This window comes from Oncorhynchus masou, chromosome 32 (assembly GCF_036934945.1).
Source record: "Oncorhynchus masou masou isolate Uvic2021 chromosome 32, UVic_Omas_1.1, whole genome shotgun sequence".
NCBI classification, from domain to species: domain Eukaryota; kingdom Metazoa; phylum Chordata; class Actinopteri; order Salmoniformes; family Salmonidae; genus Oncorhynchus; species Oncorhynchus masou.
In genome coordinates, this window is record NC_088243.1 from 11,106,935 (window position 1) to 11,133,939 (window position 27,005).

Below are 27,005 nucleotides of genomic sequence, written 5' to 3' on the forward strand. Positions count from 1 at the left end.
GTGTGGCGAACAAACACAAACTGAGAGGTAGCTCAGGACTGAGAGGTAGCTCAGACTGGTTGACGGCTCTTGCAGCTCCTGGCTGGTTGACGGCTCTGGCAACTCCTGGCTGACTGACGGCTCTGGCAGCTCCTGGCTGGCTGATGGCTCTGGCAGCTCCTGGCTGGTTGATGGCTCTGGCAGCTCCTGGCTGGTTGACGGCTCTGGCAGCTCCTGACTGGCTGATGGCTCTGGCAGCTCCTGGCTGGCTGGCGGCTCTGGCGGCTCCTGGCTGGCTGACGGCTCTGGCGGGTCCTGGCTGGCTGACGGCTCTGGCGGCTCCTGGCTGACTGGCGGCTCTGGCGGCTCCTGGCTGACTGGCGGCTCCTGGCTGGCTGGCGGCTCTGGCGGCTCCATGCTGACTGGTGGCTCATGACAGACTGGCGGCTCTGGACAGGCGGGAGACTCTAGCAGCTCTGGACAGGCGGGAGACTAGCAGCTCTGGACAGGCGGGAGACTCTAGCAGCTCTGGACAGGCGGGAGACTCTAGCAGCTCTGGACAGGCGGGAGACTCTAGCAGCTCTGGACAGGCGGGAGACTCAAGCAGCTCTGGACAGGCGAGAGACTCTAGCAGCTCTGGACAGGCGGGAGACTCTAGCAGCTCTGGACAGGCGGGAGACTCTAGCAGCTCTGGACAGGCGGGAGACTCTAGCAGCTCTGGACAGGCGGGCGACTCTAGCAGCTCTGGACAGGCGGGAGACTCTAGCAGCTCTGGACAGACGGGAGACTCTAGCAGCTCTGGACAGACGGGAGACTCTAGCAGCTCTGGACAGACGGAAGGTGCTAGCAGCGCTGGACAGGCGGGTGACTCTAGCAGCTCTGGAGAGACGGAAGACTCTAGTAGCGCTGGACAGACGGGAGACTCTATTAGCGCTGGACAGACGGGAGACTCTAGCAGCGCTGGACAGACGGGAGACTCTAGCAGCTCTAGAGAGACGGGAGAATCTGGCGGCGCTGGAGAGGAGTAAGAATCTAGCAGCGCTGGACAGGCGGGAGGACCTGTAGACAAAGGACGAAGAGACAGCCTGGTGCGGGGGGCTGCCACCGGAGGGCTGGTGCGTAGAGGTGGCACTGGATGGACCGGACCGTGAAGGCGTACTGGAGATCTTGAGAGCAGGGCTGGCACCATCCGCCCTGGCTGGATCTTCACCCTAGCCCGGGAGATGTGCGGAGCTAGGATGTAGCGCACCGGGCTAAGCACGCGTACTGGGGACACCGTGCGTTCCACCGCATAACACGGTGCCTGACCAGTACAACGCACTGCTAGGAGTACTGTAGCGCTGAGCTGGCACACGACGTGCAGGGCTAGGGAGGTGCACAGGAGGCCTGGTGCATGAGGCTGGCACAGTCTTCACCAGACGACTAGCACGCACCTCAGGACGAGTTTGGAGAGCTGACCCAGGTGCCATCAAATCCCCGACATGCTCCGTCGGGCGAATGCCGTTCCTCATGCACCAACACAGCACATCCCTCATAACTCTCTTCTCCAATTTCCCCTTTAACTCCACTGTCTCTGCTTCGGCTCTCCTCCAACACCGGCTCTTGTTCTGGTTTCCTCCTTGGCTCCTTACGGTAAACAGGAGGAGTTGGCTCAGGTCTGACTCCTGACTCTGCCACACTCTCCCTGTGTCCCCCCCAATACATTTTTGGGGCTGCCTCTCAGGCTTCCAGCCGCGCTGCCGTGCCAGCCCCTCGTAATGCCGCCTCTCTGCTTTCACTGCCTCCAGCTCTGCTTTGGGGCGGCGATATTCCCCTGGTTCTGCCCAGGGTCCTTTTCCGTCCAACTCGTCCTCCCATGTCCATGAGTCTTGTGTCGCTGTTGTCGCTGTCTTTGGCCGCTGTTGCTGCTGCCCGTTACCACGCCGCTTGGTCCTTGGTTGGTGGGTGATTCTGTAAAGAATTTCCTCCTCTTCCTCTGAAGAGGTGTAGCAAGGATCGGACTAAGATGTGGCGTGGTAAATGTCCATGGTTTTTAATATGAAAAACTCAACATGAACACAAATACAAAACAATAAACATGAACAAAACCGAAACAGTACCGTGTGGCGAACAAACACAGACACGGAAACAATCACCCACAAAACAACAGTGAAACCCAGGCTACCTAAGTATGATTCTCAAACAGAGACAACGAACGACACCTGCCTTTGATTGAGAGCCATACTAGGTCGAACGCAGAAAACCAACCTAGAAACACAAAACATAGAATGCCCACCCAACTCATGTCCTGACCAGCTAAAACAAACAAATAACACAAGAACTAGGGTCAGAACGTGACACTATCACATCCTACTAAACACTATTCACCACCACAACCTGCTGCTCATTATTCACCCCCACAACCAACTACTCACTACAACAACCCACTACTCGCTACCACAACGCACTACTCACTACCACAACCTACTACTCACTATCACAACCCCCTACCCACTATTCACTACTCACTATTCACTGCCACAACCCACTGCTCACTATTCACTACCACAACCCATTACTCACTATTCACTATCACAACCCACTCTTCCCTATTCACAACTACAACCCACTACTCACTATTCACTGCCACAACCCACTGTTCACTACCACAACCCACTGCTCACTATTCACTACCACATACTCACTATTCACTACCACGACCCACTACTCACTATTCACTATTTGCTACCACAACCCACTGCTCACTGCTCACTATTCACTATCACAACCCACTACTCACTATTCACTATCACAACCCACTACTCACTATTCACTCTCACAACCCACTACTCACTATTCACTATTTGCTACCACAACCCACTGCTCACTATTCACTATTCACTATCACAACCCACTACTCGCTATTCACTACCGTAACCTGCTACTCACTATTCGCTACCACAACCCGCTGCTCACTATTCACTATTCACTACCCAGTACTCACTATTCGCTACCACAACCCACTGCTCACTATTCACTACCACAGCCTGCTACTCACTATTCACTATTCACTTTCCACTACTCACTACTCACTATTCACTCTCACAACCCACTACTCACTACCCAAATATGGTGATGAGAGGAAGCCCAGTGTCTAGCAGTGGGAGACGATGGTGCGAGATGGATTTTGTCCGATGATCTGCTAATTTTCTCATCAATTAAACAGTTGATCTACATACAGTTTTCTGTTTCCAAAACTAGAATATGTAACACACAGAGTGGACTGCGTTTTGTAGACTTTACCCATTGCCAAAGTTTCAAAAAGTTACATTGTTTAGAAGGAGTTCAAGGGTGAATTGAGTTTTGCACACGCTGCACTTCACAGAGTAGGTGTTCCCTAATGGAAATGTGCAAATAAATGCTCAAATGCACCAACAGGATCTCACTAGCTCGTGCTTGGCTCTGCCAATCTCCTTGCTTGTTCTTCCAACTGGGATTCATTTACTCCCATTGGAAATTACGTGCTGTGGTCTATCTTGGGTTAGTTATACAAATCTTTGCTGGTCTGTAGATTATTATACAGTAATTAAGATTCCAGTTCCAGGTGATGAGATGTCTGAATGACATCAGGGTCATAGCTGCCTGCCTGATGTGCATATGAACGTTCCTCATAGTCACAGTGTGCATCCTATTGCAGAGAATTCCCTACACAGTGCACTACGATTGACCAGAGCCCTATAGGCCCTGGTCAAAAGCAGTGCACTATCCCTATGGGCCCTGGTCAAAAGTAGTGCACTATAAAGGGAATAGGGTGCCATTTGGGATGCAGGAAACATACCTCTGATCTATCTGCAGTGAGGGAGACTTGGTGGTGAACTGATTAAAACTCAATTACATTTCTGTTCTGGTGCACCTTCGTTATTTACCAGACCGATGAGCAGAATGATTAGTATTTTTTATGATTATTATTATTAAATACAGTGAGATACAGTGACATGGCACTTCCGTCTCTGAAATAGAGTGATAACAAGCAGACTGAAAGGTTGAAATGCAGCCAGCCACTAGATATGGGTTGCAGTGCTGTTGTGTTTGGCTTGTTGGCAAAAATTACAGGTAAAGTTATAATACAAAGTGTCTTAAACTTCTTCGGAATGTAGAATTTTGAGTCAACCTTTTAAATAATATTGAATTTTAAAATGTGTTAAAACTTTAAAAACCATGATATAATGTTGTTTTGTTTGTTAATGCTTTTTATTTCCCCAGGTAACTACGGAGAGAGTGGTATGGAAGCCTTTAAGGATCTGGCCTCTCAGGAGGGGCTGTGTATCGCCCATTCAGACAAGATCTACAGCAATGCTGGAGAGAAGCACTTTGACAGGCTACTGAGGAAGCTGAGAGAACGCCTGCCCAAGGCCCGGGTGGTCGTCTGCTTCTGTGAAGGCATGACGGTCCGTGGGCTCCTCATGGCTATGAGACGACTTGGAGTGGCAGGGGAGTTCCTTCTCATCGGCAGGTAAACTGTTGGTCCCCACAGAACATTGATCATTTTACATAATTGTTATTAGTCTCAGGAATGGGTTAAATGCAATATCAACCTGGGGACTTATGTATCAAGAGTTTCAAAGTAGGAGTGTTGATCTAGGATACATTTTGGGGGACGGGGGGACGCTTGATGCATTAGGCCCCAGAATTACATACAGTGCATTGGGAAAGTATTTAGACTCCTTGACTTTTTTACAGCCTTATTCTAAAATATATGAAACTGTTTTTTCCCTTCATCGATATACACATAATATCCCATAATGACAAAGCCAAAAAAATGATTTTAGAAATGTTTGCACATTTATTACAAATAAAAAATGGAAATATCACATTTACATAAGTTTTCAGACCCTTTACTCAGCACTTTGCTGAAGCATCTTTGGCAACGATTACAGCCTCGAGTCTTCTTGGGCATGACGCCACAAGCTTGGCACACTTGTATTTGGGGAGTTTTTTCCATTCTTCTCTGCAGATCCTCTCAGACTCTTTGAGGTTGGATGGGGAGCGTCGCTGCACAGCTATTATCAGGTCTCTCCAAAGATGTTCCATCGGATTCAAGTCCGGGCTCTGGCTGGACCACTCAAGGACATTCAGTAACTTGGCTGTGTGCTTAGGGTTGTTGTCCTGTTGGACTGTGAACCTTTGTCCCAGTCTGAGGTCCTGAGCGCTCTGGAGGAGTTTTTCATCAAGGATCTCTCTGTACTTTGCTTCGTTGATCTTTCCCTCAATCGTGACACTTGGCATTCAGGCCAAAGAGTTCAACCTTTGTTTCATCAGACCAGAGAATCTTGTTTCTTAAGGTCTGAGAGTCATTTAGGTGTTTTTTTGCAAACTGCAAGCAGACTGTCATGTGCCTTTTACTGAGGAGTGGCTTCTGTCTGGCCCCTCTACCATAAAGGCCTGATTGTGGTGTGCTGGAGGGCTGTTTGTCCTTCTGGAAGGTTCTTCCATCTACACAGAGGAACTCTGGAGCTCTGTCAAAGTGACCATCGGGTTCTTGGTCGCCTCCCTGAACAAGGCCCCTGATTGCTCAGTTTGGCCAGGCGGCCAGCTCTAGGAAGAGTCTTGGTGGTTCCAAACTTCTTCCATTTAAGAATGACAGAGGCCACTGTGTTCTTGGGGACCTTCAATGCTGCAGAACATTTTTAGGACTCTTCCCCAGATCTGTGCATCGACACAATCTTGTCTCAGTGCTCTACAGACAATTCCTTCAACCTCATGGCTTGGTTTTTGCTCTGACATGTGCTGTCAACTGTGGGTGTGTGCCTTTCCAAATCATGTACAATCAATTCAATTTACCACAGGTGGACTCCAATCAAGTTGTAGAGACATCTGAAGGCGGATCAATGGAAACAAGATGCACCTCAGCTCAATTTTGAGCCTCATAGCAAAGGGTCTGAATACTTATGTAAATCAAGTATTTCTGTTTTATATTTTTATTACTTTGCGAACATTCTAAAAACTTGTTTTCGATTTGTCATTATGGGTTATTGTGTGTAGATTGAGGAGGATTTTTTAGTTATTTAATCCATTTCATAATAAGACTAACGTAACAAAATGTGGAAAAAGTCGGGGGTCTGAATACTTTCCGAATGCACTGTATTTGCTGTTCTTACCTTACTCCAGTTAGTGGAGTGATTGACCTCATGTTCATCATATGGAAACACAAAATTATTATCATGACTCTTGAGGATTGTTCAAGATAATATGTTGCTGTTTGTATCTTTGATATTTCATACTAAGGCCCCCATGGTTTACTCAGAGTTTATACTGGAACACAATAAGTATTATTATTATTCTAGCAGTAGTGGAGTTCCTTCTGAAGGAAGAAAGAAGCTTTGATTCACACTCACACCCCTGAATAATGCATGGTTAGACAGTGAGTCCCTCTCTCTCTCTCTCTCTCTCTCTCTCTCTCTCTCTCTCTCTCTCTCCTGTCAGGTCACAGGCAAACTGGGGAGGCTTGGGTAATATGGGACAGCTCCCTCTCCCCCTGTCAGATCACAGACTCAGTGTGAGACTAGGGTAATGTAGGGGGACATCTCCAGCACAGAGCCCAGTGATGAGGACTACTGAGCATCAAAGCACATATCAGCGGAAGACATTCCCTCGCTGTAGTTCGACTGTATCTATCCATTGAGGATGGAGCTAGCTAGCATGAATACCTGACAGGAGTAGTGAAGCTCAAGCTAACAGCTCAAACTGCCCTGAATTAGCCTGGTCTCAGATGTTCTTACAGGTAGTCGTTTCCATTCACAAGATAGCAATACAGTTGGACCATTCAGGCTAACCCTGGAAAACGGTTTGGACAGTTCCTCATCAAAAGACAGAAATACAAACAAAGTCGTATAAATCAGATATAAAAAATCTCTGTAGTTGAGCTATGCAGCTTGTGACGTCTCCGTGAAGGATGAATAGGACATGGAATTGGTGTGGCTGTTTCTTTCTGGGTCAAGGAGACTTGCAACTGAAAAAAAGATTGTTTTGCAGAGCAGTGCAGTAAGTGGTTGGTGGTGACCATCCATCCATCCTGGGCTGTGTGGAAGATTGGGTCCATCTAGATCAGTGGTATTGTGGGGACCTCATTTGTTTTCCGAAGAATAACTCACGACCCCAGTGGCAGATTTAGGCATAGGTGACATGGGCAGCAACCCAGGGTGGCATCTTGCCGGGGACGGCATGGGAGGCCGCACCAAAAAATTAAATACAAATGATTCAGAATGGTGACATTTGCGCGATCGATTTTCTATCGCTCATTTGCACGACGCGTCAATGATATGTCACTGTGTGGGACTGTGGGACTGTGGGACTGTGGGTCAATTAACCTTGTTGGAGTCGGCGCCCTGATTCCAGTTTGTGAGCTCGGCAGGCTACTGCCTGGGAAGGTCTCCCACTCAGAAGTACGAGACGGGGAGGGGGCTGGGGTAGGTTGACTGGAAACATGAGGTAGGGGGAGCGGGGGAATCTATCAAGTTGCGCACCTCAAATTTTGTACGGTACTAATGCAATTAGTTGTGCAATTTAGTTTGTGTGTTTCTTGTTCGAAGTGCAGTAGTGTAATAATCAGGTTTGCTTCTTTATAAGTGTGTTATTCTATTTGTGTGATGTAGGATTTGTGCAATTTAGTTTTATTTGTGTGTTTTTTGTTATTAATAGGGTAATAGTGTAATAATTCAATTCTCTTTTTTATTTGTATTTATATACTACAATTTGTTTATATTGGTCTTTGTTACTTCTTTTTGATATTTATGAGTCTTATGTTTGTATATATTTTTATATTTATATAGTTTTAAATGTTATGATTATTTATTTGTGTTGTTCCATATGTCTGAATAAAAATTACAGTTAGTACAGAATGGTGGGGTTTTGTTGGGGGGGAGGGTTCGCCCAGCGAGCCATACAGTGGCTTGCGGAAGTATTCACCCCCTTGGCATTTTTCCTAATTTGTTGCCTTGCAACCTGGAATTTAAATAGATTTTGGGGGGTTTGTATCATTTAATTTACACAACATGCCTACCACTTTGAAGATGCAAAATGAAAAATGTTGTGAAACAAACAAGAAATAAGACAAGACAAAAAAACTGAAAACTTGACCGTTCATAAATATTCACCCCCCCCCCCAAACTCAATAATTTGTAGAGACACCTTTTGCAGCAATTACAGCTGCAAGTCTCTTGGGGTATGTCTCTATAAGCTTGGCACATCTAGCCACTGGGATTTTTGCCCATTCTGCAAGGCAAAACTGCTCCAGCTCCTTCAAGTTGAATGGGTTCCTGCTGGTGTACAGCATTATTTAAGTCATACCACAGATTCTCAATTGGAATGAGGTCTGGGCTTTGACTAGGCCATTCCAAGACATTTAAATGTTTCCCCTTAAACTATTCGAGTGCAGTATGCTTAGGGTCATTGTCCTGCTGGAAGGTGAACCTCTGTCCCAGTCTCAAATCTGTGGAAGACTGAAACAGGTTTCCCTCAAGAATTTCCCTGTATTTAGCGCCAGCCATCGTTCCTTTCAATTCTGCCCAGTTTCCCAGTCCCTGCCTATGATGAGAGGTGTTGGGTTTGTGCCAGACATAGCGTTTTTCTTGATGGCCAAAAAGCTACATTTTAGTCTCATCTGACCAGAGTACCTTCTTCCATTTGTTTGGGGAGTCTCCCACATGCCTTTTGGCAAACACCAAACATGTTGGCTTATTATTTTCTTTAAGCAATGGCTTTTTTCTGGCCACTCTTCCGTAAAGCCCAGCTCTGATGAGTGTACGGCTTAAAGTGGTCCTATGGACAGATACTCCAATCTCCGCTGTGGAGCTTTGCAGCTCCTTCAGAGTTATCTTTGGTCTCTTTGTTGCCTCTCTGATTAATGCCCTCCTTGCCTGGTTCGTGAGTTTAGGTGGGTGGCCCTCTCTTGGCAGGTTTGTTGTGGTGCCATTTTCTTTCAATGTTTTAATACTGGAATTAATGGTGCTCCGTGGGATGTTCAAAGTTTTGGATATTTTTTTCTAACCCAACCCTAATCTGTACTTCTCCACAACTTTGTCCCTGACCTGTTTGGAGAGCTCCTTGGTCTTCATGGTGCTGCTTGCTTGGTGGTGCCCCTTGCTTAGTGGTGTTGCAGACTCTGGAGCCTTTCAGAACCTGTGTATATATACGGAGATCATGTGACAGATCATATGACACTTAGATTGCACACAGGTGGACTTTATTTAATTAATTATATGACTGAAGGTTATTGGTTGCACCAGATCTTATTTAGGGGCTTCATAGCAAAGGGGGTGAATACATATGCACACATCACATTTAAGTTTTTTTTTTGTATAATTCTTTGAAATATGTGATTTTATTTCACCAATTTGGATTATTTTGTGCATGTCCATTACATGAAATCCAAATAAAAATAAATTTAAATTACAGGTTGTAATGCAACAAAATAAGAAAAATGCCAAGGGGGTGAATACTTCCGCAAGGCACTGTACAAGCTAGACGCACGACCCCACCCCACACCACGCTGCACGACCCCACCCCACACCAAATCTAATGACACAACTTTAAAATGTAAATTTGTACATTAACAAATAACCTTGAATTCCTTGCATTAAAATCTTTTATCAAAATGAAAAGCATTGAATACATTTAGTTAAATGAAAGTGGCAACCCTACTGCAGTTACCTGGGATTGTGACCCGACTTTGAATTACACAGATCTAGATAATTGAGGAGGCTGGTGATGACCATCCCTTCTTTCTGGGTCAAGGAGACTTGCAACTTGCAGACTTGCAACAGAGCAGTGCAGTAAGCTGTGTGGAGAATGAGAGGAAAGGCTTGTTGTCAGGGTGGACCTCATTCATGCAGTGGATATGCCACTTACTGTTGCAGAGGCTTTTATCCAAATTACAGTACAGTGCAGTACAGTAGAGTAGAGTACAGTACAATACAGTAGAGTACAACAGAGTACAGTACAGTACAGTAGTGTACAGTATAGTACATTAGTGTACAGTAGAGTAGAGCACAGTAGAGTACAGTACAGGAGATTACAGTACAGCACCGTACAATAGAGTACCGTAGAGTACAGTACAGTGCAGTACATTTAAGTAGAGTCGAGTACAGTGTATTAGAGTGCAGTAGAGTACAGCAGAGTAGAGTACAGTAGAGTACAGTACAGTACAGCACAGAACAGTAGAGTACAGTACAGTCGAGTAGAGCACATTTGAGTAGAGTACAGTACAGTAGACTACAGTAGAGTACAGGATAGTATAGTACAGTATAGTAGAGTACAATACAGTACAGTAGAGTAAAGCACTGTACAGTTGAGTAGAGCACTGTACAGTTGAGTAGAGTGCAGTGCAGTTGAGTTAGAGTACAGTACAGTGCAGTCGAGTGGAGTAGAGTACAGTATAGTAGAGTACATCACAGTAGAGTACTTTACAGTAGAGTTCAGTAGAGTACAGTACAGTAGAGTACAGTACAGTATATTAGAGTACAGTAGAGTAAAGTAGAGTACAGTAGAGTCGAGTAGATTAGAGTAAATTACAGTAGAGTACAGTACAGTGCAGTCGAGTGGAGTAGAGTTCTGTATAGTAGAGTACATCACAGTAGAGTTGAGTACAGTACAGTAGAGGTCAGTAGAGTGCAGAATAGTAGAGTACAGTAGGATACAGTACAGTAGAGTACAGTATATTAGAGTACAGTAGAGAATAGTTAAGTACAGTACAGTAGAGCACAGTATAGTTGAGTAGAGCACAGTACAGTTGAGTAGAGTACAGTACAGTCGAGCAGAGTAGGTACAGTATAGTAGATTACAGTACAGTCAAGTAGAGTTGAGTAGAGTATAGTAGAGTAGAGTAGAGTACAGTAGAGTAAAGTACAGTAGAGCACAGTGGAGTAGATTAGAGTAAAGTAGAATAGCACATTAGAGTAGCACATTTTACTATACCCATCAGTAGACCCATCATGGAACATTTTACTATACCCATCAGTAGACCCATCATGGAACATTTTACTATACCCATCAGTAGACCCATCATGGAACATTTTACTATACCCATCATGGAACATTTTACTATACCCATCAATAGACCCATCATGGAACATTTTACTTTACCCATCAGTAGACCCATCATGGAACATTTTACTATACCCATCAGTAGACCCATCATGGAACGTTTTACTATACCCATCATGGAACATTTTACTATACCCATCATGGAACATTTTACTATACCCATCAGTTGACCCATCATGTAACATTTTACTATACCCATCAGTAGACCCATCATGGAACATTTTACTGTACCCATCAGTAGACCCATCATGGAACATTTTACTATACCCATCAGTAGACCCATCATGGAACATTTTACTATACCCATCAGTAGACCCATCATGGAACATTTTACTATACCCATCAGTAGACCCATCATGGAACATTTTACTATACCCATCAATAGACCCATCATGGAACATTTTACTTTACCCATCCGTAGACCCATCATGGAACATTTTACTATACCCATCAGTAGACCCATCATGGAACATTTTACTATACCCATCAATAGACCCATCATGGAACATTTTACTATACCCATCAGTAGACCCATCATGGAACATTTTACTATACCCATCAGTAGACCCATCATGGAACATTTTACTATACCCATCATGGAACATTTTACTATACCCATCATGGAACATTTTACTATACCCATCAGTAGACCCATCATGGAACATTTTACTATACCCATCAGTAGACCCATCATGGAACATTTTACTATACCCATCAGTAGACCCATCATGGAACATTTTACTATACTCATCAGTAGACCCATCATGGAACATTTTACTATACCCATCAGTAGACCCATCATGGAACATTTTACTATACCCATCAGTAGACCCATCATGGAACATTTTACTATACCCATCAGTAGACCCATCATGGAACATTTTACTATACCCATCAGTAGACCCATCATGGAACATTTTACTATACCCATCAGTAGACCCATCATGGAACATTTTACTATAACCATCAGTAGACCCATCATGGAACATTTTACTATACCCATCAGTAGACCCATCATGGAACATTTTACTATACCCATCAGTAGACCCATCATGGAACATTTTACTATACTCATCAGTAGACCCATCATGGAACATTTTACTATACCCATCAGTAGACCCATCATGGAACATTTTACTATACCCATCATGGAACATTTTACTATACCCATCAGTAGACCCATCATGGAACATTTTACTATAACCATCAGTAGACCCATCATGGAACATTTTACTATACCCATCAGTAGACCCATCATGAAACATTTTACTATACCCATCAGTAGACCCATCATGGAACATTTTACTATACCCATCATGGAACATTTTACTATACTCATCAGTAGACCCATCATGGAACATTTTACTATACCCATCAGTAGACCCATCATGGAACATTTTACTATACCCATCATGGAACATTTTACTATACCCATCATGGAACATTTTACTATACCCATCAGTAGACCCATCATGGAACATTTTACTATACCCATCAGTAGACCCATCATGGAACATTTTACTATACCCATCATGGAACATTTTACTATACCCATCATGGAACATTTTACTATACCCATCAGTAGACCCATCATGGAACGTTTTACTATACCCATCATGGAACATTTTACTATACCCATCATGGAACATTTTACTATACCCATCAGTAGACCCATCATGGAACATTTTACTATACCCATCAGTAGACCCATCATGGAACATTTTACTATACCCATCATGGAACATTTTACTATACCCATCATGGAACATTTTACTATACCCATCAGTAGACCCATCATGGAACATTTTACTATACCCATCATGGAACATTTTACTATACCCATCATGGAACATTTTACTATACCCATCAGTAGACCCATCATGGAACATTTTACTATACCCATCAATAGACCCATCATGGAACATTTTACTTTACCCATCAGTAGACCCATCATGGAACATTTTACTATACTCATCAGTAGACCCATCATGGAACATTTTACTATACCCATCATGGAACATTTTACTATACCCATCAGTAGACCCATCATGGAACATTTTACTATACCCATCAGTAGACCCATCATGGAACATTTTACTATACCCATCATGGAACATTTTACTATACCCATCAGTAGACCCATCATGGAACATTTTACTGTACCCATCAGTAGACCCATCATGGAACATTTTACTATACCCATCATGGAACATTTTACTATACCCATCAGTAGACCCATCATGGAACATTTTACTATACTCATCAGTAGACCCATCATGGAACATTTTACTATACCCATCATGGAACATTTTACTATACCCATCAGTAGACCCATCATGGAACATTTTACTGTACCCATCAGTAGACCCATCATGGAACATTTTACTATACCCATCATGGAACATTTTACTATACCCATCAGTAGACCCATCATGTAACATTTTACTATACCCATCAGTAGACCCATCATGGAACATTTTACTATACCCATCATGGAACATTTTACTATACCCATCAGTAGACCCATCATGTAACATTTTACTATACCCATCAGTAGACCCATCATGGAACATTTTACTATACCCATCATGGAACATTTTACTATACCCATCAGTAGACCCATCATGGAACATTTTACTATACCCATCAGTAGACCCATCATGGAACATTTTACTATACCCATCAGTAGACCCATCATGGAACATTTTACTTTACCCATCAGTAGACCCATCATGGAACATTTTACTATACCCATCAATAGACCCATCATGGAACATTTTACTGTACCCATCAGTAGACCCATCATGGAACATTTTACTTATTTCTGCCACCACTGCTTTGGCCAACACATCCATAACTGAGCTTAATTTGGTTTGAAAAGTAACACAGTTAGTCATATTCTCCTGAAACAACATTTTATAGAGAGTGTAAAGTAGAGTAGCGTACAGTAGAGTGGAGTACAGTACAGTACAATAGAGTACAGTAGAGTGCAGTAGAGTACAGTAGAGTACAGGACAGTGGCGTACTATAGAGGGTACAGTACAGTACAGTACAGTACAATACAATAGAGTACAGTAGAGTACAGTACATTAGAGTACAGTACAGTACAATAGAGTACAGTAGAGTATGGTAGAGTACAGTACAGTTGAGTAAAGTACAGTACATTAGAGTACAGTAGAGTACAGTACAGTAGAGTATGGTAGAGTACAGTACAGTACAGTACAGTGCAGTAGAGTAGAGTACAGTACAGTACAGTAGAGTACAGTGCAGTAGAGTACAGTACAGTAGAGTACAGTGCAGTAGAGTAGGGTAGAGTAAAGTAGAGTAGAGTAGAGTAGAGTACAGTGCATTAGAGTACAGTGCAGTAGAGTAGGGTAGAGTAAAGTAGAGTAGAGTAGAGTGCAGTAGAGTACAGTAGAGTACAGTACAGTAGAGTACAGTACAGTAGAGTAGGGTAGAGTAAAGTAGAGTAGAGTAGAGTGCAGTAGAGTAGAGTACTCTGGAGCAGGTATTCCCAAACTGGGGTATCCTCAAAGCCGTAGGGCTACATCAAATAATAATTAATATGATTCACATTTAAACAACAACACAATGTCAAATACAGATAGCCTAGTCATAATTAACATCCAATCACATCAACAGTTACTCTCACACGGGAATTCAACTATGTAGCCAAACGTAGCTGCTGCTCATATTGGTATCTGTACTGATGGCGCAAAACCCATGACAGGGAGCAAGGCCCCTAAACTCTTGTGTATTTTCTGCACTATGCAACGATATTGGCAGCGACCATGTAACGCTTTTACAACATACAGCTGGTTATCAAGGGGCAAAGTATTGACAAAAAAAAATGTTTAATTGAGAGACGAGCTTAAAGTTTTCTTTACTGACCGTAATTTTGACTTGTCTGACCACTTGTATGATGACGAGTTTTTTACAGGACTGGCCTGTCTGGGTGATGTTTTTTCTCACCTGAATGACCTGAATCTAGGATTACAGGGACGCTCCGCAACTATATTCAATGTGCGGACAAAATTGAGGCTATGGGTAGGGTAGCCTAGTGGTTAGAGTGTGGGACTAGTAACCAGAAGGTTGCAAGTTCAAACCCCCAAGCTGACAAGGTACAAATCTGTTGTTCTGCCCCTGAACAACCCACTGTTCCTAGGCTGTCATTGAAAATAAGAATTTGTTCATAACTGACTTGCCTCGTTAAATAAAAATAAGTTGTAGCTCTTTTCTGTCTGCATTAACAAGGAAAACACACAGGTCTTTCCATCATTGTATGATTTTTTTTGTGCAAATGAACTCAACCTTACCGACAATGTCAAATTTGACATAGCGAAGCACCTGAGTGAGTTGGGTGCGCAATTAGGTACTTTCCTGAAATGGATGAGACAAACCACTGGATTCGTTATCCCTTTCATGCCCTGCCTCCAGTCCACTTACCCATATCTGAACAGGAGAGCCTCATCGGAATTGCAACAAGCTGTTCTGTGAAAATTGATTTGCCAGATTTCTGGATTGGGCTGAGCTCAGAGTATCCTGCCTTGGCAAATCACGCTGCTAAAAGACACTGATGCCCTTTGCAACCTCGCACCTATGTGAGAGTGGATTCTCGGCCCTCACTAGCATGAAAACTAAATACAGGCACAGACTGTGTGTGGAAGATTATTTAAGACTGAGACTCTCTCCAATACAACCCAACATTGCAGTTATGTCACACCCTTCTCATTAACCTGTGGTGAGTTATTCGCAGTTTTCGATTAACAAATAAGGTTCTATATGTAAGATGGTTAAATAAAGAGCTAAATGATTGATTAGTATTATTATTTGTGCTCTTGTCCTATAATAGCTCTTTGTCACTTCCCACTTGCCAGTTGTGACAACAACTCACACTGATTCTTATGTTTAATAAATGTATTGCACAGTGTACTGTATGTGTGGCAGGCTAACAATGATGGCAAAAAAAACAACATTTTAGAGTGCGCTGCGCCTGGTGCTATTAGGGGTACGCAGCTAGAGGTTGAATGTTTGAATGTTACGGGACTATAAAAAGTTTGGGAACCACTGCGCTAGAGTACAATAGATTACAGTACAGTAGAGTGCAGTAGATTAGAGTACAATACAGTAGAGTGTAGAGTACACTACAGTATAGTAGAGTACATTAGAGTAGAATACAATACAGTATAGTAGAGTACAGTACAGTTGAGTAGAGTAGAGTACAGTACAGTAGAGTACAGTATAGTAGATTAAAGTACAGTAGAGTAGAGTACAGTACAGTACAGTACAGTATAGTAGAGTACATTAGAGTAGAATACAATACAGTATAGTAGTGTACAGTACAGTTGAGTAGAGTAGAGTACAGTACAGTATAGTACAGTAGAGTAGATTAAAGTACAGTAGAGTAGAGTACAGTACAGTACAGTACAATACAGTACAGTACAGTACAGTAGAGTACATTAGAGTAGAATACATTACAGTATAGTAGAGTACAGTTTAGTAGAGTAGATTAAAGTACATTAGAGTACAGTACAGTACAGTCGAGTACAGTTCAATAGAGTACAGGAGAGTAGCGTACAGTACTGTAAAGTACTGTAGAGTACAGTACAGTACTGTAGAGTACTGTAGAGTACAGTACATTACTGTAGAGTACTGTAGAGTAGAGTATAGTAAAGTACAGTAGAGTAGACTAAAGTAGAGCACAGTACAGTAGAGTAGAGTAAATTAGAGTAGACTACAGTAAAGCACAGTAGAGTATAGAAGAGTACAGTACAGTAGAGTATCCATTTTTTGCACACTACATGTGTGTGTGGTCCCTCTAGGAGACAATTGGCCTTTTTCTAAATACCAGAGGGCTTTTCCCTTGAATGCTGACATTACATTTGTCATTGTCTTTGATTTGGGTATATAGGGTTCCTTCCATCTATGTAAAGGTTAGACAATACAACATTTCTATGTCCCACATCAAAGTGATTTGGCCTTGTCGAGTGTGTTTTGTTCCTACTATGGTTAGTGTGATGACTTCTATGTGCTGACGTCAGAGCAGCAAGTTCTTGGCACATAGTGTGTGTGTAGTGCTGTGAAACAGATGGCTATATACTGGTGATGTTGCCATGCTGGAGAAGGGAGGAGGACATTCATTCAATTGTTTAATTTTTGTATCATTAGCATATTCCCCTGGCAAGACTGCAAGGAGTGTCGTTCGAAGTATTATTAATTTGATCACTCTTTGGTTGCTAAGAAATTAGGAAATGAAAACTTGAGTTTTTAAAAGGCTCCTAAAGTTTCCACTTTGAAATTTCAGACTTGATTTTCCCTAACAAAAATCTATCATCCCCTACAACAATGTCCATTAATTATAATCCACATCATAATTCACATTTCCTGTTGCTGCAGGATTATTCTATTGCTGTAGCAACTGGCTCAAATTAAGATCCTGTATCTGTATGATACTGATTCAGCTGTCCTGGCCCCTATAGTGATAGTAAGGTGGTGGAAGTCTTTGAGCAAGAAGCTGTGATGATGTTACTGTAATGTTTTTGCGTCCTGGAGCGCACGCTCATCTCTCCTCCCCAAGCTATGACATGAGTGCACGCAACACAGAGACTATATTCATTAACTTTACTTCTGATACTCTCTGCAATATTCTTTGTTTGGGACACAGTTTTCCTAGACAGAGGATCTCATAGTTTATATTGGCCCTGTCTTGCTGACCACTTTTGAGGCCCTTGCCACTTGGCAAGCACTTTACTTGTCCCAGAAGGTAAGAGTAGTAACACCCAGACTTCAGTTCTCTTTCTCTTGCGGCTTTGTCACACCATAGCTTCAGCTTTTGTTGTGACGCTTGAAGATGCTGTCTTGCCACATCCCTCAGACTCTACGACGTCTGTCTCTTCGATGTAGGCAAACAAAAACCCTTTGTCTCAGTCCCTGACAGATTTATGTAAAACCGTTCCAAAATTATTTTTTAGGATGCCATTGAAACGCTCTAAAGGACCATCCATTTAAGGGTGGTAAAGAGTAAGAGTGATGTTACTACAACGCTACTGTGTCTCTCTCCACAGTGATGGCTGGGCAGACAGAGATGAGGTGGTTGAGGGCTATGAACAGGAGGCTGTGGGCGGGATCACTGTGAAGCTGCAGTCGGAGGAGGTGACGTCGTTTGATGATTACTTCCTGAAGCTCCGCCTCCACACCAACACCAGGAACCCGTGGTTCCCTGAGTTTTGGCAGTACAGGTTCCAGTGCCGCATCCCAGGGCACCCGCTGGAGAACATGAACTACATGAAAAACTGCTCAGGTAGATATGATAGAAGATAATAATGGTTTCTTCAGAAGGGTTTGATGACTTACATTGTAAACTAACATGGTATACTTGATGTTGTCTCAACTAATAACTGCATTAAGATTTTTAGATTTGATATAATTTTGGTATTTTTGTTTCAAAAGTCTAGAAGCTTCATGAAACTCGAACGATATATATTTCTTCTATTATGAGTCGTTTAGGGTGAACGTTTCTGTGCATCTACTGGAGCCATACAATAATACTCTTGTTTTTTTTTCTTTTCTGAAACATTCTCCTGGCCAACCAAAGATGATCTAGGTAAATTGAATTATCATGGCACATTTGATCTCACAATTATTATTTTTTATAATCAAGATGAATTTGATTAGCTAAAGCTATATTGATCACTTGAAACAATGCTCAGAAAGCATGTTTTCAAAATGTTTTTGTTGTTGTCGCGCTCTTATATTCCTTTTGAGCTGTACGTTTACTTTTTTTAACCCAAGCTTGTCGAGTCGGGGACAACAGCTTAGTAAATCTAGTCATGAGTTCTGTAGAAATGACTTATTTTTGTTGACAAAAACAATGTATTGAAGGTAAACGTATATATACACTGCATGCAACAGCATAGAAAAACATTTTTGAGTATTTAGCATGGATTTACATTTCTCTTTTACATGTCCTGTTCCCTTGGTCAATCTGCTGTTGATATTTTTTTCCAATCTATATCCATCTTGTTTTGACAAGAAAGACTCCTCTTACACCTCATTTCACAAATCAAGCCCTACGTTTCTCTATTTCCTATGTATGAGAGGGATATTGATCATGTGTGATAATCAGAGACAGAGTTATAGTTTGCTGTTGAGTCACATCTATTGTTTCTTTGCATAGAGCTCCAAGATGGTGAGTGTGTATTTTATCTGAATGATCTCGTAAAGCACGTCACTCTGGCAATATACATAGAGGTCCACTGATATTGTGATTTATCAAGAGACAACTCTAGGATTTGTTTGATGGGAAGTCATTGACCTTTGTGGTTTAGACGGTTTTTCCTATGCTGCATGGATTCTAAATCAGAGTTATAGCAACCCTGAAATTCAACCCTACCGATGTATATCTGTTGACCTCTACTATATAAGGCTATTGGGGTGGTTTTATGCATTGCAGTGAGATCACAACAACTGGTTTTGAGATTGCTGTATAAAACATAGCCCAATAACATTTGAAAGCATTCGATGAGATGCCAGCTGGCTGGTCTGCCTTGTAGAACCACATGCTGCATGATCCTATACGGACCTCGGCCCAAATACGTTAAGACACCGTGGTGTTAGAATGGACGCCGTGTGTACATACAGTACACACACTAAAGTAGTAGGTTTCATGACATGACAAGATTTATCAGTAGGATGAGATGAGGACAAAGAAAGATGTTAAGTTGTTCAGTTGGTAGAGCATGAGGCTTGTAACGCCAAGATAGGAGGGTCGTTTCCCGGGACAACCCATACGTTAAATGTATGCATGCATGGCCGTCAGTTGCTTTGGTTAAAAGCGTCTGTTGAATGGCATATATTGTTATTACTATTATCTTATATTAAATGAAACATGGTCAACAGCTGATATACTTAAAGAGTGAGATAGTAGTGATTATCTGTATGCATGTCTACTTTATCAAGAGTGAAAAGTTAGTGAAGTAAGTAAGGGTCAAACTCAAGGACTCATTCTAAGTGGGGCACCACCAGGTACACCTTGTCTGAATATAACTCTCACTCTGCCTGCCACTATCCACTACAACCCTATCCAATCTATCGTTGGTGTATTTGTTAGTACTTGTATCACTCAGTGAGCTGATTGATAAAAAATAAAAAATAAAACACAAGCACGACTACAAACAAACACATCTGAAAACCGAGCAATCACTGCATAACTGTTGGATTTACAAATTGATATGAACACAATTGTTTATTTGATGCTTAATGTTGATCACTTTCTGTACCAGGAGACTAACATTGAGATATTGTAGTATTTGATCACCAACGGTATGTGCTACTTATACTGCTTCTAGCTTGCTTAACGCTTGTTAATTCATTAGGGTGGCCCTGGACCTATTATATATTGTTCTATTCAAATAGTATACCTTTTGTAAATCATCAAAATGTTACCCTGCAGTCTCCATTTTTTAACATATGGCATAATACAATGTAATTCACGAGCCCTGTATGTCTGGCAAACGAAGGATACAAATGGATCGAGGGAGGAAGGAATACATTAGAATAATAGATTTTCTTCCTCTGTCAATTAATCATAATATCCCCATTATTTATACCTAATGGGCGACTTCCAAATACAAAACTTTTGGTGGCTCCATGGTAACAGGAATGCTTTGATGCTATTATATAATGCCTGCCCTTTGATGCCTTAACCACAGAACAGAACAGCATAGCACAGAACAGCACAGCACAGAACAGAACAGAACAGCGCAGAACAGCACAGAACAGAACAGAACAGCACAGAACAGAACAGTGCAGAACAGAACAGAACAGCACATAACAGCACAGAACAGCACAGCACAGAACAGAACAGAACAGCGCAGAACAGCACAGCACAGAACAGAACAGAACAGCACAGAACAGAACAGTGCAGAACAGAACAGAACAGCACAGCACAGAACAGCACAGCACAGAACAGAACAGAACAGCACAGAACAGAACAGCACAGAACAGTGCAGCGCAGCACAGAACAGCACAGGACAGCACATCACAGAACAGAACAGAGCAGAACAGCGCAGCACAGCGCAGAACAGAGCAGAGCAGAACAGAGCAGAGCAGAACAGCGCAGCACAGCGCAGGACAGAGCAGCGCAGTGCAGCACAAAAGAGAAAAGAACAAAAGAGAAGAGAACTAAAGAGAACAAAAGAGAACAGAACAGTGTGTCCTTCTGATGCCTAAAATTTTCAAAAATTAATGTGGATCCAAATAAACAAATAGGCCCAAGAATAACAATAAGCATGTGTCTTTGGACACCCTATCATTCTTTTGCAATATGTCAGTCAGTATTATGCTGCCAAAAATGTGATAATAGAAAAATATGATTGTTTATTTCATATTCAGCTATGAATATCTATTGCACTTTGTATTGCATAGCATTGTAGCATTATATAATTGTTGTATAATGGTTGCAGCACTGAAACATGTAGCACTTTCTTTCTTTACATTACAGGAAAACAATCCATCCCTAATCTTAATTTCATGTTTTAATTACAGGTTACGAAAGTCTGGAGGACAACTATGTCCAGGACAGTAAGATGGGTTTCGTCATCAACGCTATCTACGCCATGGCTCAGGGTCTGCATGACATGCACAGCCACCTCTGCCCCGGCCATGTGGGACTGTGTGAGGCCATGGACCCCATCGATGGAAGCCAGCTGTTGGAGTTCCTCCTGAGGACCTCTTTCACTGGGGTGTCTGGAGAAGACGTGTGGTTTGATGAGAATGGGGACACGCCTGGCAGGTAGGTGTAGCCCAGGTGATTTGGAGTCACGTTCTCGTGATGAAATAGCACTGCCGTAAGACAAAAAAAAACAGGGTGCCCCCGGCTTAAGGTGGGATTTCCTCTTGATCTAATGGTTAAGAAGTTGGTGCCTTGAGCGAGATGACTGCGCTAGAATTCAACCAGTACAGCAACTCTTTGTATTCAACACAAATCCCCTGACTGTGAGAATACCGTTGCAGATGATTAGAAAGATGTTCCCAGAAGCTCATTATGGATCAATCATACTGAAACATATCAAATATATGTACTTGTCAACTTTGAAAGAAAGTATATATTTATCCCAAAGTCATTTTAGGGAGATAAAACAACCACTCATGGCACAATAGGGACTGTGAAAGGACACACACACACACACACACACACACACACACACACACACACACACACACACACACACACACACACACACACACACACACACACACACACACACACACACACACACACACACACACACACACACACACACACACACTCTCTCTCTCTCTCTCTCTATCACACTCTAACACACACTCTACACATTTATTGTTCTTTAGTTGTATTGTTTGTATATGGTTGTATTTGAAGTTTGTGTGACTGCCCTTGTCTATCAGTGTTTTGTTACATGTCATGTTATATGTTCTTTCTGTGGACCCCAGGAAGAACAGCTGCTGCTTCGGAAAAAGCTGATGGGAATCCGAATAAACCAATAAACCAAAGTCCCCTGACCATTAACATAATTTAATCTGTTGCATTCCCTTTCACAACGAAAATAAGTCTTTGTAGACTTGAATCAAATGCAAGTTTCAGATTTTAAGCGCTAAGATATTTTCTATGCGATAAGATATTTTATATGCGCTAAGATATTTTATATGTGCTAAGATATTTCATATGTGCTAAGATATTTTATATGTGCTAAGATATTTTATATGTGCTAAGCTTTGTCAACAACGATCTTCATCAAATCAACTTTCCCTCCCCTGTTAGGTATGAAATAATGAACCTCCAGTATGTGGAGCCTGGTGCATTCGACTACATCAACGTGGGTTCGTGGCACGAGGGTCAGCTCAGCATCGATGACTACATGATGCAGATAAACCGCAGTGACATGGTCCGCTCCGTCTGCAGTGTGCCCTGCTCCAAGGGAGAGATCAAGGTGCGGGTCAATAGCACACACACACACGGTTTGCAGATCTGTAAGGTGTAAGAAATATGGTTGACACTCCACCACTACCTTGATTATACTTATACAGGCCCTGCAAATGAAGGGCCATTGGGAAGGGGTCGGGACTAGGGAATGAACTGGTAGGGACTAGGGAGTGAACTGGGAGGGACTAGGGAGTGAACTGGTAGGGACTAGGGAGTGAACTGGTAGGGACTAGGGAGTGAACTGGTAGGGACTAGGGAGTGAACTGGTAGGGATTAGGGAGTGAACTGGTAGGGACTAGGGAGTGAACTGGTAGGGACTAGGGAGTGAACTGGTAGGGACTAGGGAGTGAACTGGTAGGGACTAGGGAGTGAACTGGTAGGGACTAGGGAGTGAACTGGTAGGGACTAGGGAGTGAACTGGGAGGGACTAGGGAGTGAACTGGTAGGGACTAGGGAGTGAACTGGTAGGGACTAGGGAGTGAACTGGTAGGGACTAGGGAGTGAACTGGTAGGGACTAGGGAGTGAACTGGGAGGGACTAGGGAGTGAACTGGAAGGGACTAGGGAGTGAACTGGTAGGGACTAGGGAGTGAACTGGGAGGGACTAGGGAGTGAACTGGTAGGGACTAGGGAGTGAACTGGGAGCGGCTGTATGAGTTAATGGAGTAAGTAGAGGGGCTACACTAACAGTGTTATCTCATCCTGTCTGTAGGTGTTTTTAATGATCTAATACATACAATCACTCAATGTGTTTGATGGATACAGGTGATCAGGAAAGGAGAGGTGAGCTGTTGCTGGATCTGTACGCCCTGTAAAGACAACGAGATCGTCCAGGATGAGTTCACCTGCAGGACCTGCGAGCTGGGCTGGTGGCCGGACCCCGAACTGGAAGGTACAGCCATTCCCTCTTCCATAGCTACAGAATTGTGACTAAATGGGAACAAACGAAAGGGTACAGAACAGTGCCATCATGCTGTTGTTTTTGTTAGGAGGGTATGCTGTTTGGTTTCAGCTTTTCTTGTCTTTGTAGAGGTGCCTACAGCAACATATACACAGCTAAGGAGAGCCAAAATACACCTGGTTACAGTACATCAGAGGATTCTATGACATATATTATCTTCTACCATTGTATTTATCTTGTGTATTATTACCTGACATTATAGTAGGCCTACAGCGTTTTGGCTATTTGCAGTATTTAGATGGAGTTCCTTGCTCCCGTGTTTCGCTCTGCCTTTCTGTTCAGCTGTATAATAGCATAATATTTTCGAGATCAGAGCAGATATCTTATTCACAGGGGAAGCTCCATCCCCCAGGGGTATTACGCCCTTATTTTGACGTTCAGTTCCCTAAAACCTTCACAGGACAACACTTAATTTCAGCACTACAGTGTTTATTCATCCATAATGGTTAGTAGCAGCACTATATCACCCACCTGTCCTATACTGCTGTCCTATTTTCAAAGGTGTCCCCATGGCGCCAGAGCACCATTAATCATGTTCAACGTGTTGCAGCCCTACTTCTCTCTTGCTGCCGCTGCCGTTCTACTTTCAAACGGCTTTCAAGCCCTTCAGACGAGCTCCTTTAAATCCATTCACATGTCTTACTTTTACGCCAGAGGCATTAGACATGAAACGACAACACTATACCCAAAAATAATTGTCAGCAACTTTGTGAAAATAAATGTTTTGTTTAGATAGCAATTATTTGAACTACCATAACACAAACTACTTCATGACCTTATGTGATTATTTTGTTTTTGCAGTTTGATGTCGATATAAAATTGGTCAAATGTTTGGCATCAGTTAGGTTTGTCTGTGAATGGACACCGTTGTGATGTTGGATGCTTGGACTAGTGATACGTTGCAGTGATTTAATGAGTTCTGCTACAGTCCTGTCCTTTCCCCTTCCATCCCATGGTTATGCTCTGTACTCCAGCCTGTCTCTTCCTCCCCTCCCCATGGTTATGCTCTGTACTCCAGCCTGTCTCTTCCTCCCCTCCCCATGGTTATGCTCTGTGCTCCAGCCTGTCTCTTCCTCCCCTCCCCATGGTTATGCTCTGTGCTCCAGCCTGTCTCTTCCTCCCCTCCCCATGGTTATGCTCTGTACTCCAGCCTGTCTCTTCCTCCCCTCCCCATGGTTATGCTCTGTACTCCAGCCTGTCTATTCCTCCCCTCCCCATGGTTATGCTCTGTACTCCAGCCTGTCTCTTCCTCCCCTCCCCATGGTTATGCTCTGTACTCCAGCCTGTCTCTTCCTCCCCTCCCCATGGTTATGCTCTGTACTCCAGCCTGTCTCTTCCTCCCCTCCCCATGGCTAGCTGTGCTGTGCACTAGCCCTCCCTAAGTAGAGAAAAGGGGTTTATTTATAGTTGAGCTGAAAACCTACTTTAATTCTTAGTGTGTTTTCAAACTGGAGACAGCGGTCACACAGGCTTTTTGGTGGTTGATTTGGTGAAAGTAAAATTCTATAGGCTACCCATGTTTAATGAATATTATTTTGGGCAGCATTCTGGGCAGTATGGGCAGCATTCATTCTGGGCAACATGGGCAGCATTCATTCTGTGCAACTGGGCAGCATTCATTCTGGGCAACATGGGCAACATTCATTCTGGGCAACTGGGCAGCATTCATTCTGGGCAACATGGGCAGCATTCATTCTGGGCAACATGGGCAGCATTCATTCTGTGCAACTGGGCAGCATTCATTCTGGGCAACATGGGCAACATTCATTCTGGGCAACTGGGCAGCATTCATTCTGGGCAACATGGGCAACATTCATTCTGGGCAACTGGGCAGCATTCATTCTGGGCAACATGGGCAGCATTCATTCTGGGCAACATGGGCAGCATTCATTCTGGGCAGCATGGGCAGCATTCATTCTGGACAGCTGGGCAGCATTCTAATTTCGACCCACTATTGGTTTCTTCCTTTGTGATTTTGGGTAATTTTCCTAATATTGAATTATTAAGAAGTGTCAGGTAAGGCATACTATGAAAGATATTGGACTAGGACCTAGGTTAAATCAACCAATCAACCCATCAACGAATCAACCCATTAGCCTATTACATCAGAGCCTTTTTCCTTTGTTTCTAGAGAAACATCTTCAGAGCAAGGTCTCACACATTTTCTCTTTATCTGTGTCTTCTCCCCAGGTTGTGAGCCCATCACCTTGCGGTACCTGGAGTGGGGGAACCCGGAGTCCATCGTCCAGGTGGTGTTTGCCTGCCTGGGCATCCTAGTCACCTCCTTCGTCACTTTCATCTTCGTCCTGTTCCGAGACACGCCCGTGGTCAAGTCCTCCAGCCGTGAGCTCTGCTACATCATCCTGGCCGGCATCTTCCTGGGCTACATCTGCCCCTTTACCCTGATCGCCCGGCCCACCGTGGCCTCCTGCTACCTGCAGCGCCTCCTAGTGGGCCTCTCAGCCGCCATGTGCTACTCAGCGTTAGTCACCAAGACCAACCGCATCGCACGCATCCTGGCAGGCAGCAAGAAGAAGATCTGTACCAGAAAGCCACGTTTTATGAGCGCCTGGGCCCAGGTGATTATATAGACTTATTCCTTAGTCTCTTTTTTTGTATTAATCTGTTTGGTTTTGATTTTGGATGCGTTCGAAATGACATCATATTCCATAAACAGTGCACTACTTTTGACCAAGGCCTTCTCAGGGCTCTAGGGCATGCTCTGGGCTCTAGGGCCTTCTCAGGGCTCTAGGGCCTTCTCAGGGCTCTAGGGCATGCTCAGGGCTCTAGGGCATGCTCAGGGCTCTAGGGCATGCTCTGGGCTCTAGGGCCTTCTCAGGGCTCTAGGGCCTTCTCAGGGCTCTAGGGACTTCTCAGGGCTCTAGGGCATGCTCTGGGCTCTAGGGCCTTCTCAGGGCTCTAGGGCATGCTCAGGGCTCTAGGGCATGCTCAGGGCTCTAGGGCATGCTCAGGGCTCTAGGGCATGCTCTGTGCTCTAGGGACTTCTCAGGGCTCTAGGGCCTTC

At 43.4% G+C, this 27,005-nt stretch overlaps 1 protein-coding gene across 3 annotated transcripts in view; it reads left to right on the forward strand.

Annotated features, from left to right (window-relative positions):
• The window catches only part of LOC135525565 (metabotropic glutamate receptor 1-like), a 52,038-nt gene that overhangs the window by 10,900 nt on the left and 14,133 nt on the right, over positions 1-27,005 (forward strand). For all 3 annotated transcript variants that reach the window (XM_064953255.1, XM_064953256.1, XM_064953257.1), the window contains exons 3-8: positions 4,222-4,471; positions 18,123-18,358; positions 21,604-21,850; positions 22,859-23,027; positions 23,785-23,911; positions 26,171-26,559. In XM_064953255.1, coding sequence (XP_064809327.1) covers positions 4,222-4,471; positions 18,123-18,358; positions 21,604-21,850; positions 22,859-23,027; positions 23,785-23,911; positions 26,171-26,559 — 1,418 coding nt within the window. The remainder of the gene's footprint in view (positions 1-4,221; positions 4,472-18,122; positions 18,359-21,603; positions 21,851-22,858; positions 23,028-23,784; positions 23,912-26,170; positions 26,560-27,005) is intronic.